Source organism: Lithobates pipiens, unplaced genomic scaffold, assembly GCF_037356315.1.
Source record: "Lithobates pipiens isolate NorthernLeopardFrog02 unplaced genomic scaffold, aLitPip1_a1.2 Scaffold_8, whole genome shotgun sequence".
NCBI classification, from domain to species: Eukaryota; Metazoa; Chordata; class Amphibia; order Anura; family Ranidae; genus Lithobates; species Lithobates pipiens.
In genome coordinates, this window is record NW_027507903.1 from 642,107,957 (window position 1) to 642,124,299 (window position 16,343).

Here is a 16,343-nt window from a genome sequence, read left to right on the forward strand (position 1 = left end):
ACATCTTTAAAATTTTCAGAAATGTTTTCTCTCTAGTGTAGATCTGCACTATCCTGCCTGCAGCTGCTCTCCTAGGACTCCTGCATGCTATGGAAAATGTTTGTTGAACTCATGTGCTATGGCATGTTATTGCCATCATCCCTGAATAGTAGATACAATTGGTCAAACCTCAAATTTGGTTGGGATTTTTAAGGCAATATGAAAAAATATACTAATTATATATAAAAAATATTATATTTATTATAGATACAAAAAGACAAAAACATTACTACTATACGTACAAAGAAAATCCATAAAATTACATTGTTGTGTTGGCATACAGTATAGCATAAGACGATACCACATGCATACATTTATGCGACAAAGCAAGCAGCTATTTTTGCCTACGCGTTTCGAAAAGTATGTGTAAATAGTTTCTTCTTCAGGGAAGCCACTTTCTGTGAACACATAACAAACAAATATATAAAAAAATACATTTACAAACTTAACATAATAATCTTGAACCCCAAACACTTGAAAACTCACATGTTTGTTTTTAGTATCCAAAGGGCATTTTTCTCTTTCTTAGCTCCGCCCAAAGCAAAAAAGACGGACCAAAGAGGAAAAAAAAAAAAAAAAAAGGATGAAGATGGTAATGATCTGCTGAATTGTCACCGCACTACAAAGCCCAGGAGTCAGGAAGACTCAACAATAGATGGAAATGAACAACTTCTTTAGTATATGTCCAATGGCTCAACAGATGAGGAAACACCACATTGTATGAGCCCTAATCTTATCTGAAGGACCTAAGGCAGAAAGAAAACCAAGGAATATTTTCGTTTTTTACCCCCATCTTATCACTTTTCTTTAGAAAAAGAGAGATTGCTTAATCATTGCTTACCGCTGTAATAAAGTTCCATATTCGTAAACCTAAGTTCCTTGGTTATCCTGACTGTACTGGCAGGATAACCAAGGAACCTAGGTTTACGAATATGGAACTTTATTACAGCGTTAAGCAATGATTAAGCAATCTCTCTTTTTCTAAAGAAAAGTGATAAGATGGGGGTAAAAAACGAAAATATTCCTTGGTTTTCTTTCTGCCTTAGGTCCTTCAGATAAGATTAGGGCTCATACAATGTGGTGGTTTCCTCATCTGTTGAGCCATTGGAAATATACTAAAGGAGTTGTTCATTTCCATCTATTGTTGAGTCTTCCTGACTCCTGGGCTTTGTAGTGCGGTGACAATTCAGCAGATCATTACCATCTTAATCATTATTTATTTTTTCCTCTTTGGTCCGTCTTTTTGCTTTGGGCGGAGCCAAGAAAAAGAAAAATGTCCTTTGGATACTAAAAACAAACACGTGAGTATTCAAGTGTTTGGGGTTCAAGATTATTATGTTAAGTTTGTAAATGTATTTTTTTTAAATATTTATTGTTTGTTATGTGTTCACAGAAAGTGGCTTCCCTGAAGAAGAAACTATTTACACATACTTTTCGAAACGCGTAGGCAAAAATAGCTGCTTGCTTTGTCGCATAAATGTATGCATGTGGTATCGTCTTATGCTGTACTGTATGCCAACACAACAATGTCATTTTATGGATTCTTTTTGTACATATAGTAGTAATGTCTTTGTCTTTTTGTATCTATAATAAAATATATTTTTTTATAAATAGTTAATATATTTTTTCATATTGCCTTAAAAGCCTGCATGCTATGGAAGCTTGGAAGTGGCCATTCCTTCTGTCCCACTATTGTAGATTTATTTAACCATTACCTTCTGTTGCAGTTGCAGCTGCTCCAATATTGGCCCCTGAGATACAGCTGTGACTGGCAGGTCCCACAGATTGGAGTCTGCACCTTGGAAGAAAGAACAAAGTGTGAGATACAATGGTAAAGGAACAAGGGGGTCACAGTATACAGCTACCCCACACCCCCCCCCCCCCCCCCCCCGGCATGCCATTCTTGGCCTTTCCTGAATCACCCGAGCGTGCAGGTTCACCTTACTGCTGGCAAAGCAGGCGAGGCTTCATTACCGGAAAACAGAGAATTATTGAGAGCACCTACCTGCAGTCGATGTGTTTGAGGTATTCAGATCCCATAAGGATCCAGTGTCTGGCACAGAGAGAGATCTGTTCATAGAAGGAAGGAGGGAAGCATCGGAACCTCTAAAAAAAAAAAAAAAAAAAAAAAAAAAAAAGAATAAATAAAAAATGGTAGCCAGATAAATATACAATCCTATTCACTCCACAAAACCACAAGGTATTATCTATCACACGCTCATCCGATGCTGACTGAGGTTTCCAGGCACGGAACCCGTCAAAATAACTAGTGTCCCCATTGGGATAATCCCCTTCTATTCCTGTTCTGGTGACAACCGAAAAAAGGTGGGATGGCGTTTCACTGGGATAAATAGAGAGGATGAAACCCTCTAATGGGGGCAGAGAGCAATAAAAGAAAAAAAAAAAAAAAAAAAGAAAAACACACACAAAAAATAAAAAGACACACACAAATAGGTGTTCTAATCCCTCTCTGCTACATCCAGAAATGTTACCGTTAGGGATACTTTAACAGAGCGGACTGCTGTTGTCGGGATACTTTAACAGAGCGGACTGCTGTTGTCACCCTCAATGGCATTAATGCTGCAGAATGTCAGTTGTCAGATGCAGAGCAGCTGCAGAACAAGGTCATAACCTGCAATCTAGTCTGCTACTCTTTCCCCTGAATGTAAAAAAAAAAAAACAAAAAAAACAAACTGTTGCTATGGTGTGCTACTCCCTCAAGTGTTGCTATGGTGTGCCACGCCCCTTCCCATGGCCCAGGTGACTTGAAGTCTTTTTACCCCCCCAGCAGTGTGGATACCTGGACTTAGAAGGGTTCAGTTGCTGGAGGAACAGTGTCAGTTGCTGCTGCTGCTGTGGAGTCAGATCTCCAGATTTCTGCTGGGAGTACGACTGTCTGTAAGCAGGAAACAGGACAGCGTCATTATATAGCAATGGGGAGTTTATTGGCGGGGGGGATACTGGGGGAGGGTTGCAAGAGGGGGGGCCAGAAGGGAGGGGGCGGGCGTGGAGTACTGCTGTCTAAGCAGGAAACAGGACAGTGTCATTATACAGCAATGGGGATCTTAACGGAGGGATACTGAGGGGGGACGGACGAGAGAGGGGAGGGGGGGGGGACGGACGGACGAGAGAGGGGAGGGGGGGGGACGGACGGACGAGAGAGGGGAGGGGGGGGGGACGGACGGACGGACGAGAGAGGGGAGGGGGGGGGACGGACGAGAGAGGGGAGGGGGGGGGGACGGACGAGAGAGGGGAGGACGGACGGACGAGAGAGGGGAGGTGGGGGACGGACGGACGAGAGAGGGGAGGGGGGGGGGGGACGGACGGACGAGAGAGGGGAGGGGGGGGGACGGACGGACGAGAGAGGGGAGGGGGGACGGACGGACGAGAGAGGGGAGGTGGGGGACGGACGGACGAGAGAGGGGAGGGGGGGGGGGGGACGGACGGACGAGAGAGGGGAGGGGGGGGGGACGGACGGACGAGAGAGGGGAGGGGGGGACGGACGGACGAGAGAGGGGAGGTGGGGGACGGACGAGAGAGGGGAGGTGGGGGACGGGCGGACGAGAGAGGGGGGAGGGGGGGGGGGGGACGGACGAGAGAGAGGGGGGACGAGAGAGAGAGAGGGGGGACGGACGAGAGAGAGAGAGAGAGGGGGGGGGGGACGAGAGAGAGAGAGAGAGAGAGAGAGGGGGACGGACGAGAGAGAGAGAGAGAGAGAGAGAGAGAGGGGGACGGACGAGAGAGAGAGAGAGAGAGAGAGAGGGGGGGACGGACGAGAGAGAGAGAGGGGGGGACGGACGAGAGAGAGAGAGAGGGGGGGACGGACGAGAGAGAGAGAGAGGGGGGGACGGACGAGAGAGAGAGAGAGAGGGGGGGACGGACGAGAGAGAGAGAGAGGGGGGGACGGACGAGAGAGAGAGAGAGAGAGGGGGGGATGGACGGACGAGAGAGAGAGAGAGAGGGGGGATGGACGGACGAGAGAGAGAGAGGGATGGACGGACGAGAGAGAGAGAGAGAGAGGGGGGGACGGACGAGAGAGAGAGAGGGGGACGGACGAGAGAGAGAGAGAGAGAGAGAGAGGGGGACGGACGAGAGAGAGAGAGAGAGAGAGAGAGAGAGGGGGGGACGGACGAGAGAGAGAGAGGGGGGGACGGACGAGAGAGAGAGAGGGGGGGGACGGACGGACGAGAGAGAGAGAGGGGGGGGACGGACGGACGAGAGAGAGAGAGAGAGGGGGGGGACGGACGGACGAGAGAGAGAGAGGGGGGGACGGACGGACGAGAGAGAGAGAGAGAGGGGGGGACGGACGAGAGAGAGAGAGAGAGGGGGGGACGGACGAGAGAGAGAGAGAGAGGGGGGGACGGACGAGAGAGAGAGAGAGAGAGAGAGGGGGGGACGGACGAGAGAGAGAGAGAGAGGGGGGGACGGACGAGAGAGAGAGAGAGAGGGGGGGACGGACGAGAGAGAGAGAGAGGGGGGGACGGACGAGAGAGAGAGAGAGGGGGGGACGGACGAGAGAGAGAGAGAGGGGGGGACGGACGAGAGAGAGAGAGAGAGAGAGAGAGGGGGGGACGGACGAGAGAGAGAGAGAGAGAGAGAGGGGGGGACGGACGAGAGAGAGAGAGAGAGAGAGAGAGGGGGGGATGGACGGACGAGAGAGAGAGAGAGGGGGGGATGGACGGACGAGAGAGAGAGAGGGATGGACGGACGAGAGAGAGGGGGGACGGACGGACGAGAGAGAGGGGGGACGGACGGACGAGAGAGAGAGAGGGGGGACGGACGGACGAGAGAGAGAGAGAGGGGGGACGGACGGACGAGAGAGAGGGGGGACGGACAAAAGAGAGAGAGAGGGGGGACGGACAAAAGAGAGAGAGAGGGGGGACGGACGAGAGAGAGAGGGGGGGGGGGCGAGAGAGAGAGAGGGGGGGGGGACGAGAGAGAGAGAGGGGGGGGACGAGAGAGGGGGGACAGGATTCAAAGGAGGATGAGAGCGAGAGGGGTGGAAGGAGTCGAGGATGGATGAGAGCGAGAGGGGTGAGGGAGTAGGAGTCGGGGAGCAAAATGGGAGAAGGAGCTGGTGGGGGGGGGGGCGTCGGGGAAATGGAGCGAGAGGAGAAATCCTTGAAGTGCACAAGTGTCTAACTGACTGCTCTGCCCTACCCACCAGTCTCAGACACCACCCCTCACAGGACATGTAGGTCTATGTGGATCCGGTACCTCACCTGCCAAGCAGTTGCAGCAGATACTGATGTTGCAGCTGTTGGTAGAGGGCGAGCTCCTGCTGTTTCTTCAGGCACTGCTGATCAATGTTACCCTATGAGACAGACGAGACACTTCACAAACTTGAAAATACAGAATATGGCGGGGGAGGGTGCTCGCACATGTGTGTGTTACAGGGGCGTCAAGCAGTTGAATAATGCTAGCTACAGTCAAAAATATTGGCACCCCTGCATTTGTCAGATAATGCACCACTTAACCCAGAAAATCGTTGCAACTACAAATATTTATTCATTTTTCTGTGTATGACAAAAAATAAAAATAAAAAAAAAACACCGGAGGAACAAAAAGCCAAATCCGATACATTCCACACAAAACTCCAAAAATGGACAGGACAAAATGATTGCCACCTTCTAAAAAGGGTAAGAAATAATTGCATGGCAAGTTTGTGACGCTCCGGTAATTTGGAATTAAAAATTCACTTGTATCAATTACCAGGGACTGTCCATATAGAAATCACACCAGAAATCAGTTTAAAGTGGTGACAAAATTGACTCAACCTTTCTGTTGTGTGTGTGTGTGTGTGTGTCTGTGTGCCACATGAAGCATGGAGAAGAGCAGCAAAGAACTGATTGAGGATTTGAGAACAAACAATTGTGGAGGCATGGACAATCTTAAGGTTACAAGTCCATCTCCAGAGGTCTTCATGTTCCCGTGTCCACTGTGTCCACCATGGTCAAGAAGTTTGGACCCCGTGGCACTGTAGCTAATCTCCCTGGACGTAGATGGAAAAAACGTACCTGAGGAAGCCGAAATCCTTTCGGGTGATTGTGCTGTGGACAGACGAAACAAAAAATTACAGCTTTTGGGTAAAGCCCATCATTCTAATGTTTTCAGAAAAAGAAAAATGAGGCCTTTAACCACTTGCGGACCGTCCACCGTACATTTACTGTGGCAGCTCTGTGCCAGATCACGTTATCTAGTTCAGGTCTAGGGGGGGCACATGCTGCCCAGCCCCTGCAGTGATCAGGCCCAGCGGTCGGGTAGCACAGACTAGATGTCTGCCGGCACCTGCTTGATTATACAGGACACAAGCAGAACGACAATTTACCCATATACAGTGCCTTGAAAAAGTATTCATACCCCTTGAAATTTTCCACATTTTGCCACGTTACAACCAAAAAACATTTTATGTGATAGACCAACACAAAGTGGCACATAATTGTGAAGTGGAAGGAAAATGATAATTTTTGTTTTACATTTTTTACAAAATAAAATCTGAAAAGTGTGACGTGTATTTGTATTCAGCCCCCTTTACTCTGATACCCCTAACTAAAAATCTAGTAGAACCAGTTGCCTTCAGAAGTCATCTAATTAGTAAATAGAGACCACCTATGTGTAATTTAATCTCAGTATAAATACAGCTGTTCTGTGAAGCCCTCAGAGGTCTGTTAGAGAACCTTAGTGAACAAACAACATCATGAAGGCCAAGGAACACACCAGACAGGCCAGGGATAAATTGTGGAGAAGTATAAAGCAGGGTTAGGTTATAAAAAAAAAAATCTCAAGCTTTGAACATCTCATGGAGCTCTGTTCAATCCATCATCTGAAAATGGAAAGAGTATGGGCACAACTGCAAACCTACCAAGACATGGCCGTCCACCTAAACTGACCGGCCGGGCAAGGAGAACATTCATCAGAGAAGCAGCCAAGTGGTCCATGGTAACTCTGGAGGAGCTGCAGAGATCCACAGCTCAGGTGGGAGAATCTGTCCACAGGACAACTATTAGTCATGTGCTCTACAAATTTGGCCTTTATCGTAGAGTGGTGAGAAGAAAGTCATTAGTGAAAGAAAGCCATGAGAAGTCCCGTTTGCAGTTTGCGAGAAGCCGTATGGAGGACACAGCAAAACGTGGAAGAAGGTGCTCTGGTCAGATGAGACCAAAATTGAACTTTTTGGCCTAAAAGCAAAATCGCGATGTGTGGGGGAAAAAAACGCACACTGCGCATCACCCTGAACACACCATCCCCACCGTGAAACATGGCGGTGGCAGCATCATGTTGTGGAGATGCTTTTCTTCAGCAGGGACAGGGAAGCTGGTCAGAGTTGATGGGAAGATGGAAGGAGCAAAATACAAGGCAATCTTAGAAGGAAACCTGTTAGAGTCTGCAAAAGACTTGCGACCGGGGTGGAGGTTCACCTTCCAGCAGGACAACGACCCAAAACATACAGCCAGAGCTACAATGAATATGCTTTGATCTAAACCATTCCATGTGTTAGAATGACCCAGTCACAGTCCAGACCTAAATCCAAATGAGAATCTGTGGCAAGACTTGAAAATTGCTGTTCACAGACGCTCTCCATCCAATCTGACAGAGCTTGAGCTATTTTGCAAAGAAGAATGGGCAAAAAATGTCCCTCTCTAGATGTGCAAAGCTGGTAGAGACATCCCCAAAAAGACTTGCAGCTGTAATTGGAGAGAAAGGGGGTTCTACAAAGTACAAATATACCCCCCCACACTTTTCACATATTTGTAAAAAAAATTGAAGACCATTTATCATTTTTCCTTCCACTTCACAATTACGTGCCAATTTGTGTTGGTCTATCACATAAAATCCCAATAAAATACATTTAAAGTTTTTTGGTTGTAACATGACAAAACATGGAAAAATTTCAAGGGGTATGAATACTTTTTCAAGGCACTGTAAACAAGGCATATCGTTGTCGTTGGCGGGGAAGGCATTGAGCCTTTGTGTCTGCAAAGCAGGGTCAATGCCTTCTCCGTGTCAAAGTATCTCCCCCACAGTGAGAAAGCACAGGCTAGGCACACATTTAACCCTTTGATTGCCCCCGATGTTAATGCCCTTCCCAGCCAATGTCATTGGTACAGCGACAGTGCATATTTTTTAGCACTGTACACTGTATTGGTGTCACTGGTCCCCAAAAAGCGTCAAAAGCGTCAATGTCCGTCGCAATATCGCAGTCCCGCTATAAGTCGCTGATCGCCGCCATTACTAGTATAAAAAAAATAAATAAAAAATATCGACTATTGCGCAAACCAAAAATCAATATACGTTTATCGGGATATTTTTACAAACTATGTAGCAGAATATATTTTGGCCTAAAATTGATGAATAAAATTAGATTTTTTACATTTTTTTTTTTTTATTTGCTATGTTTTATAGTAGAAAGTAAAAAATTTTGTTTCTCAAAATTGTCTTTTTAATAGCGCAGAAAAAACGATTTAAAAAGGAAAAAAAAAGGACATTTTATTTGTGTACAGCGTCGCACGACCGTGCAACTGTCAGTTAAAGTAATGCATTAACATCACAAAAAAAAATATGGAAAAATGGCCTGGTCAGGAAGGGGGTGGGGTGGGGGAGAGGAAATCTTTAGGAGTGGTTAAAGAGGAGCTCCAACCCCCAGCCCCCCCACCAAAAAAAAAAATAATTATGTAAAAAAGTCAGCAGCTACAAATACTGTAGCTGCCGACTTTTAATATTAGAATACTTACCTGTTCCGGGATCCCTCAACATCGCCAACCCAGCCGATTTCTCAGACGACTTTCAGGTGCTGCTGCTGCTGCCGCCGCCGTTCTTCTTCAAGGGAGACTGGCGGTTAAACCTTGCAGCACCACAACCGATTCCCTACTGCGCTTATGTGAATCGCAATGCGCTTTTCTGAATGGCCCGGGCGGCGGTGGAAGGAGGAGGTGGGGGGGGGCCCTCAAACTTAAGGGGACCTCTCCATGGCAAGGTCTCTTGGAAGCGGGGATGAGTACCTGTCAAAAACAGATACCTGCTCCCCGTCCTCGAAAAGTGCCAAATGTGGCAGTGGAGTGGGGGAAAGCAAACAAGCTGAGCTTCCTTATTTGGGTGGAGCTCCGCTTTAAAGAAAAAGAACATCGGTGGAGGTTTCACTGAGGTTTTTGGGGTTGCTTTGCCTGCTTCAGACATGTCTTGACCGTGTGTATGGCATTATAAAAATCTGAAGACTACCAAAGAATTCTGGGGTGCAAAGCAGTGCCCAGTGTCCGAAAGTTGGGTCTCCCATCAGAGGTCATGGGGTTCTTACAGTAGGACAATGACCCAAAGCACACGTCAAAAAGCACCCAGAAATGGTTGATGACAAAGTGCTGGAGAACTGGCCAGCAAGGAGTCCAGATCTAAATCCCATAGAGCTCCAGTGGAGAGAGCTGGGAAAAGGAACCCTTCCAATCTGAGAGACCTGGAGCAGTTGGTGAAGAGTTGTTCAAAAATTCCAGTAGAGAGATGTAAGAAACTCATTGATGGTTACAGGAAGCCATTGATTTCAGTTATTTTTTTTCCCCCTGTGCTACCAAATATTACGTTGAGGGTGCCAATAATTTTGTCCAGTTTTGCGTGGAATATGTCAGATTTGGCTTTTCGTTGCTCCACTTTTTTTTTTTTTTTTTTTGTCATACAGATACAAACAAAGCATGAGAATGCCTAAACATTTGTAATTGCAACAATTTTCTGGGTGACGTGGTGCATTATCCGACAGAAGTGCAGGGGTGCCAATATTTTTGGCTATGACTGTATACTTAAAAAATGCCTCCTAAGGGCCACAAATTTTGGCCAATGGAATGCATTAACGCTCAAAAACTGCCCTTTTTTTTTTCCCTGCCAGGACTTCTGGCATTCACAGGGACTAAAAAGACGCCCATTGTGCTTGAAGGCCTTCAATAAACACAGGCTATCTTTTCACTGCCCTCTACGAGTGTGGTGGGAATATTCATTTTCAAAAGCGGCATAGTCACTGTAGCAGATAATCTCCCAGTGGCCAATTAAAAAAAAAAAAAAAAAAAATTGAAAGACCAAGTCAAAGAATTACTTTAACCACTTCAAGACCGCAATACGCACATATACACAGTGGATCCAGAAAGTTATTCACAGCGCTTCACTTTTTCCACATTTTATGTTTGCAGCCTTATTCCAAAATAGATTAAATTCATTAATTTCCTAAAAAATTCTACAAACAATACCCCATAATGACAACGTGAAAGGAGCTTGTTTGAAATCTTTGCATATTTATTAAAAATAAAAATTCCCACGTACATAAGTATCACAGCCTTTGCTCAACACTTTGGTGAAGACCCTTTGGCACCAATTAGAGCCTCAAGTCTTTTGGAGTATGAAGCTACAAGCTGGACACCTATTTTTGGCCAGTTTCTCCCATACTTCTTTGCAGGACCTCTCAAGCTCCATCAGGTTGGATAGAGAGCGTTGGTGGACATCCATTTTCAGATGTTCAAATCGGGTTCAAGTCTGGGCTCTGGCTGGGCCACTCGAGGACATTCACAGAGTTGTCCCGTAGCCACTCCTTTGTTATCTTGGCTGTGTGCTTAGGGTCGTTGTCCTGGTGGAGAATGAACCTTCGCCCAAGTCTGAGGTCCAGAGCGCTCTGGAGCAGGTTTTCATCAAGGATGTCTCTGTACATTGCCGCATCCACCTTTCCTCAATTCTGACTAGTCTCCCAGTTCCCGCTGCTGAAAAACATCGCCACAGCATGATACTGCCACCACCGTGCTTCACTGTAGAGATGGTATTGGAAAAGTGATGAGTAGTGCCTGGTTTCCACCATTCAGGCCAAAGACTTCAGTGTTTGTTTCATCAGACCAGAGAATTTTGTTTCTCATGGTTCGAGAGTCCTTCAGGTGCCTTTTGGCAAACTCCAGGTCGGGCTGTCATGTGCCTTTTACGGAGGAGTGGCTTCCATCTGGCCACTCTACCATACAGGCCTGATTAATGGAGTGTTGTAGAGATGATTGTTCTTCTGGAAGGTTCTCCTCTTTACACAAAAAACGCTGGAGCTCTGTCAGAATGACCATCGGGGTTCTTGGTCCCCTTCCCAAGGCCCTTCTCCCCTGACCACTCAGTTTGGCCAGGCGGCTCGCCCTAGGAAGAGTCCTGGTGGTTCCAAACTTCTTCCATTTATGGTTGGTGGAGGCCACTGTGCTCATTGGGACCTTCAATGCTACAGAAAAGCATCTGTACCCTTCCCCAGATCTGTGCCTTGATATAGTCCCGTCTCAGAGGTCTACAGACAATTCCTTGGACTTCATGGCTCGGTTTGTGCTCTGACATACACTGTTGGGACCTTCTATAGGACAGGTGTGCGCCTTTCCAAATCATGGCCAATCAACTGAATTTACCACAGGTGGACTCCAATCTAGTTGTAGAAACATCTCAAGGATGATCAATGGAAACAGGATACAACGGAGCTCAATTTTGAGTGTCATGGCAAAGGGTGTGATTACTTATGTACATGGGATTTTTTTTTTTTAATAAGTTTGCAAAGATTTCGAACAAACTTCTTTCACGTTGTCATTATGGGGGATTGTTTGTAGAATTTTGAGGGAAATAATTACTTTAATCCATTCCGGAATAAGGTTGTAACATAACAAAATGTGCAAAAAGTGAAGCGCTGTGAATACTTTCTGGATGCACTGTACGTCGGGGCTTTGAAGAGGTTTACTTCAGCTCTATACGCAAGTCACGCACGCATACGTAAAGCGGTATTTGCACCACACGTGAGGTATCGCCGCAAACGTTCGAGCGAGAGCAATAATTCTAGCAGTGGAACTACTCTAACCTCTAAAACGGGTAAAAAGGCGTTTAAAGCGTCGCTTATGGAGATTTTAAAATTTTTTTAATTACCGCAGTTTGTCGCCATCCCACGAGCGTCAGCAATTTTAAAAGCATGACATGTTAGGTATCCATTTACTCAACGTTACATCTTTCACATCATATAAATTGGGATAGATAGAGATAGAGAGATAGATACACACACACACACACACACACACACACACACACACACACAGCCTTGAAAAAGTATTCATACACCCTGAAATTTCCCACATTTTGTCATGTTACAATCAAAAGTAAACGTATTTTACGTGATAGGATCTTGGGAGAACCAGTCCACTCAGATGGGGGTTTCTGCCCCCCCGAATACCATGATGGGGGTTTCTGCCCCCCCGAATACCACGATGGGGGTTTCTGCCCCCCCGAATACCATGATGGGGGGGGGGGGGCTCAGTGATTGGGAATCATGGAAAAAAACAGTTCATATGAATTTCTACAAGTTTATCATGTCCTCAGATGATCTTTTCCTGGATGCACATGCCGTTTTCTGGCCTCTAGATTAGTCATTTAAATTGGGATTGTTTCAAACAAGGATTAAAGAGGAGATATATATATTTAAAATCGCCAAAAGATCGTGATCTAGATTCACCCCTCCCCCCCCCCCACACGATCTAAGGCAGTGATGGCGAACCTTGGCACCCCAGATGTTTTGGAACTACATTTCCCATGATGCTCTGGCACTCTGCAGTGTAGTTGAGCATCATGGAAAATGTAGTTCCAAAACATCTGGGGTGCCAAGGTTCACCATCACTGATCTAAGGTATGGATGACCCGCAATTTTCTTTTAACGCTGCCGGTTCCACGTAACCAGCGTGGAACGCAAGTGGCGGATATCGGAACTGACGTCAGTCATCGGAGTGCGTGATGCGGCGCAGCGCTGCGTGGGCGGGTACAGTGGCCAGGAAACAGCAGTGAGTGCGCACTGCGATGTTGGTCTACAACTCCCAGCATGGCCGATTCTAGGGGGGGTGGTGACATACAGTACTGAGGACCGGTGTAGACTACAGCATGGCCCTATAGTGCGAGTTGTTAAGTAATGAGGTTGGTGTACAGAGGACTACAACCCCCAGCATGGCTGATGCTATATTATGGGGCACTGCAACCCCTCGCTGTACTGTTGTATGGGGATTATGGCCCTATATGGGGCAATATAAACTACCTGAAGACTGAGTGCCATAAGGCCCTATAGGAGGTGGTGTAATGAGGACTATAACCCCCAGCATGACTGATTTTGGCTTATGGGGGACTATAACCCCCCCCAGCACGATTCTGGTTTATGGGGAACTTAGCATGCCCCTATGTGTGGGGGGGGGGGGGCATATAACACCGAGGACTGCAACTCCCCAGCATGACTTATTCTCTATGGGGGACTACCAATTCCCAGCAGGGACCTGTGTATAGTAGTGAGGAGTAACCTAATGTTCTCAGAGATTGTACATTTTTCAAATAAAACAGTTTTTTGAGAATCGTGATCTTCATTCTAAGCAAAAGAATCGGGTCACCCAGACCTTAGATCGTGGTGGGTGAATCGAGATCACAATCTTTTTGCGTGTGTATATATATATATATATATATATATATATATATATATATATATATATATATATATATATATATATATATATATATATATATATATATATATTTTTTTTTTTTTCATGTTTTTCCTTTTTAGATGTACACATGAAAGGTCAGCTTAATGTAAAAAGACTTTATGTAATATATGTTTAAAATCCATTTTTTTGTACTGCGCATACATTTCATAATTTTATATATAAAAGGAAAAAAAAAGGTGATAACGGATTAACATTATTTACATTGAACCCTCTGGGAAAATATGCCTCAGTTCACAACCAAGTCGTTTCACTAAATTAAGTTTGTGAACCGAGGTATCACTGTACGGGGTAAGTGTGTGTGTGTGTGTGTGTTACATTTGTATGGCGCCCCCCGGAGTCAATACTTTGTAGAACCGCCTTTCTCTGCAATTACAGCTGCAAGTCTTTTTGGGGATGTCTCTACCAGCTTTGCACATCTACAGAGGGACATTTTTGCCCATTCTTCTTTGCAAAATATCTCAAGCTCTGTCAGATTGGATGGAGAGCGTCTGTGAACAGCAATTTAAGACTTGCCACAGATTTTCAATTGGATTTAGGTCTGGACTGTGACTGGGCCATTCTAACACATGAATATGCTTTGATCTAAACCATTCCATTGTAGCTCTGGCTGTATGTTTCGGGTCGTTGTCCTGCTGGAGAGTGAACCTCCACCCCAGTCTCAAGTCTCTTTCTTCTAATATTGCCCTGTATTTGGCTCCATCCATCTTCCCATCAACACTGACCAGCTTTCCTGCTGAAGAAACTCCTTCCCACCACATGATGCTGCCACCACCATGTTTCACAGTGGGGATGGTGTGTTCAGGGTGATGTGCAGTTAGTTTTCCGCCACACAAAGCGTTTTGCTTTTAGACCAAAAAGTTCAATTTTGGTCTCATTTGACCAGAGCACCTTCTTCCACGTTTGCTGTGTCCTCCACATGGCTTCTCACACACTGCAAACAGGACTTCTTATGGCTCTCTTCTTGTCGCTCTTCCATAAAGGGCAGATTTGTGGAGCACACGACTAATAGTTGTCCTGTGGACAGATTCTTCCCCCTGAGCTGTGGCTCTCTGCAGCTCCTCCAGAGTTACCATGGACCTCTTGGCTGCTGTTCTGATGAATGCTCTCCTTGCCCGGCCTGTCAGTTTAGGTGGACGGCCATGTCTTGGTAGGTTTGCAGGTCTAGGTCTATCACATAAAATCCCAATAAAATACATTTACGTGTTTGGTTGTAACATGACAAAATGTATAATAAATGTCAAGGGGTGTGAATACTTTCTCAAGGCACTGTACAACGATCACTGCTGGTGAGCCTCTTGGCTGCTTCTCTGATGAATGTTCTCCTTGCCCGGCCGGTCAGTTTAGGTGGACGGCCATGTCTTGGTAGGTTTGCAGTTGTGCCATACTCTTTCCATTTTCCCATGATGGATTGAACAGAGCTCTGCGAGATGTTCAAAGCTTGGTTTTTATTTTATTTTATATAACCTAACCCTGCTTTATACTTCTCCACAACTTTATCCCTGACCTGTCTAGGGTTTTCATTGGCCTTCATGCTGCAGTTTGTTCACTAAGGTTCTCAAGGAAACCTCTGAGGGCTTCAAAGAACAGCTGTATTTATACAGAGATTAAATTACACACAGGTGGACTCTATTTACTAATTAGGTGACTTCTGAAGGCAATTGGTTCCTCTAGATTTTAGTTCGGGGTATCAAGAGTAAAGGGGGCTGAATACAAATACACCCCACACTTTTCACATATTTATAAAAAAAGACTATGAAAACCATTTATCATTTGCCTTCCACTTCACAATTATGTGCCACTTTGTGTTGGTCAATCACATAAAATAGATTTACGTTTTTGGTTGTAACATGACAAAATGTGGAAAATTTCAAGGGGTGTGAATACTTTAAGGCACCGTCTAGAATATATATATCTAAACTATCTCACAAAAGTAAGTACACCCCTCACATTTTTGTAAAAAATGTATTCTATCTTTTCATGTGACAACACTGAAGAAATGACACTTGTCTACAATGTAAAGTAGTGAGTGTACAGCTTGTATAACAGTGTAAACCCCTCAAAATAACTCAACACACAGCCATTAATGTCTAAACCGTTGGCAACAAAAGTGAGTACACCCCTAAGTGAAAATGTCCAAATTGGGCCCAAAGTGTTGATATTTTGTGTGGCCACCATTATTTTCCAGCACTGTCTTAACCCTCTTGGGCATGGAGGTCACCAGAGCTTCACAGGTTGGCACTGGAGTCCTCTTCCCCTCCTCCATGATGACATCACAGAGCTGGTGGATGTGAAGAGACCTTGCGCTCCTCCACCTTCCGTTTGAGGATGTCCCACAGATGCTCAATAGGGTTTAGGTCTGGAGACATGCTTGGTCAGTCCATCACCTTTACCCTCAGCTTCTTTAGCAAGGCAGTGGTCATCTTGGAGGTGTGTTTGGGGTAGTTATGTTGGAATATTGCCCTGCGGCCCAGTCTCTGAAGGGAGGGGATCATGCTCTGCTTCAGTATGTCACAGTACATGTTGGCATTCATGGTTCCCTCAATGATCTGTAGCTCCCCAGTGCCGGAAGCACTCATACAGCCCCAGACCATGACACTCCCACCACCATGCTTGACTGTAGACAAGACACACTTGTCCTCCTCACCTGGTTGCCCCCACACACACTTCACACCATCTGACACCAAATACGTTTATCTTGGTCTCATCAGATAACAGGACAAGGTTCCAGTAATCCCTGTCCTTAGTCTGCTTGTCGTCAGCAAACTGTTTGCGGGTTTTCTTGTACATCATCTTTAGAAG

At 45.8% G+C, this 16,343-nt stretch overlaps 1 protein-coding gene across 1 annotated transcript in view; it reads right to left on the minus strand.

The window, feature by feature from the left end:
* The window catches only part of GIGYF1 (GRB10 interacting GYF protein 1), a gene marked incomplete in the record, with an annotated part of 73,482 nt that overhangs the window by 9,360 nt on the left and 47,779 nt on the right, over positions 1-16,343 (minus strand). The window contains 5 exon segments of the mRNA XM_077470929.1: positions 1,755-1,837; positions 2,045-2,145; positions 2,840-2,935; positions 5,262-5,353; positions 6,057-6,089. Coding sequence (XP_077327055.1) covers positions 1,755-1,837; positions 2,045-2,145; positions 2,840-2,935; positions 5,262-5,353; positions 6,057-6,089 — 405 coding nt within the window.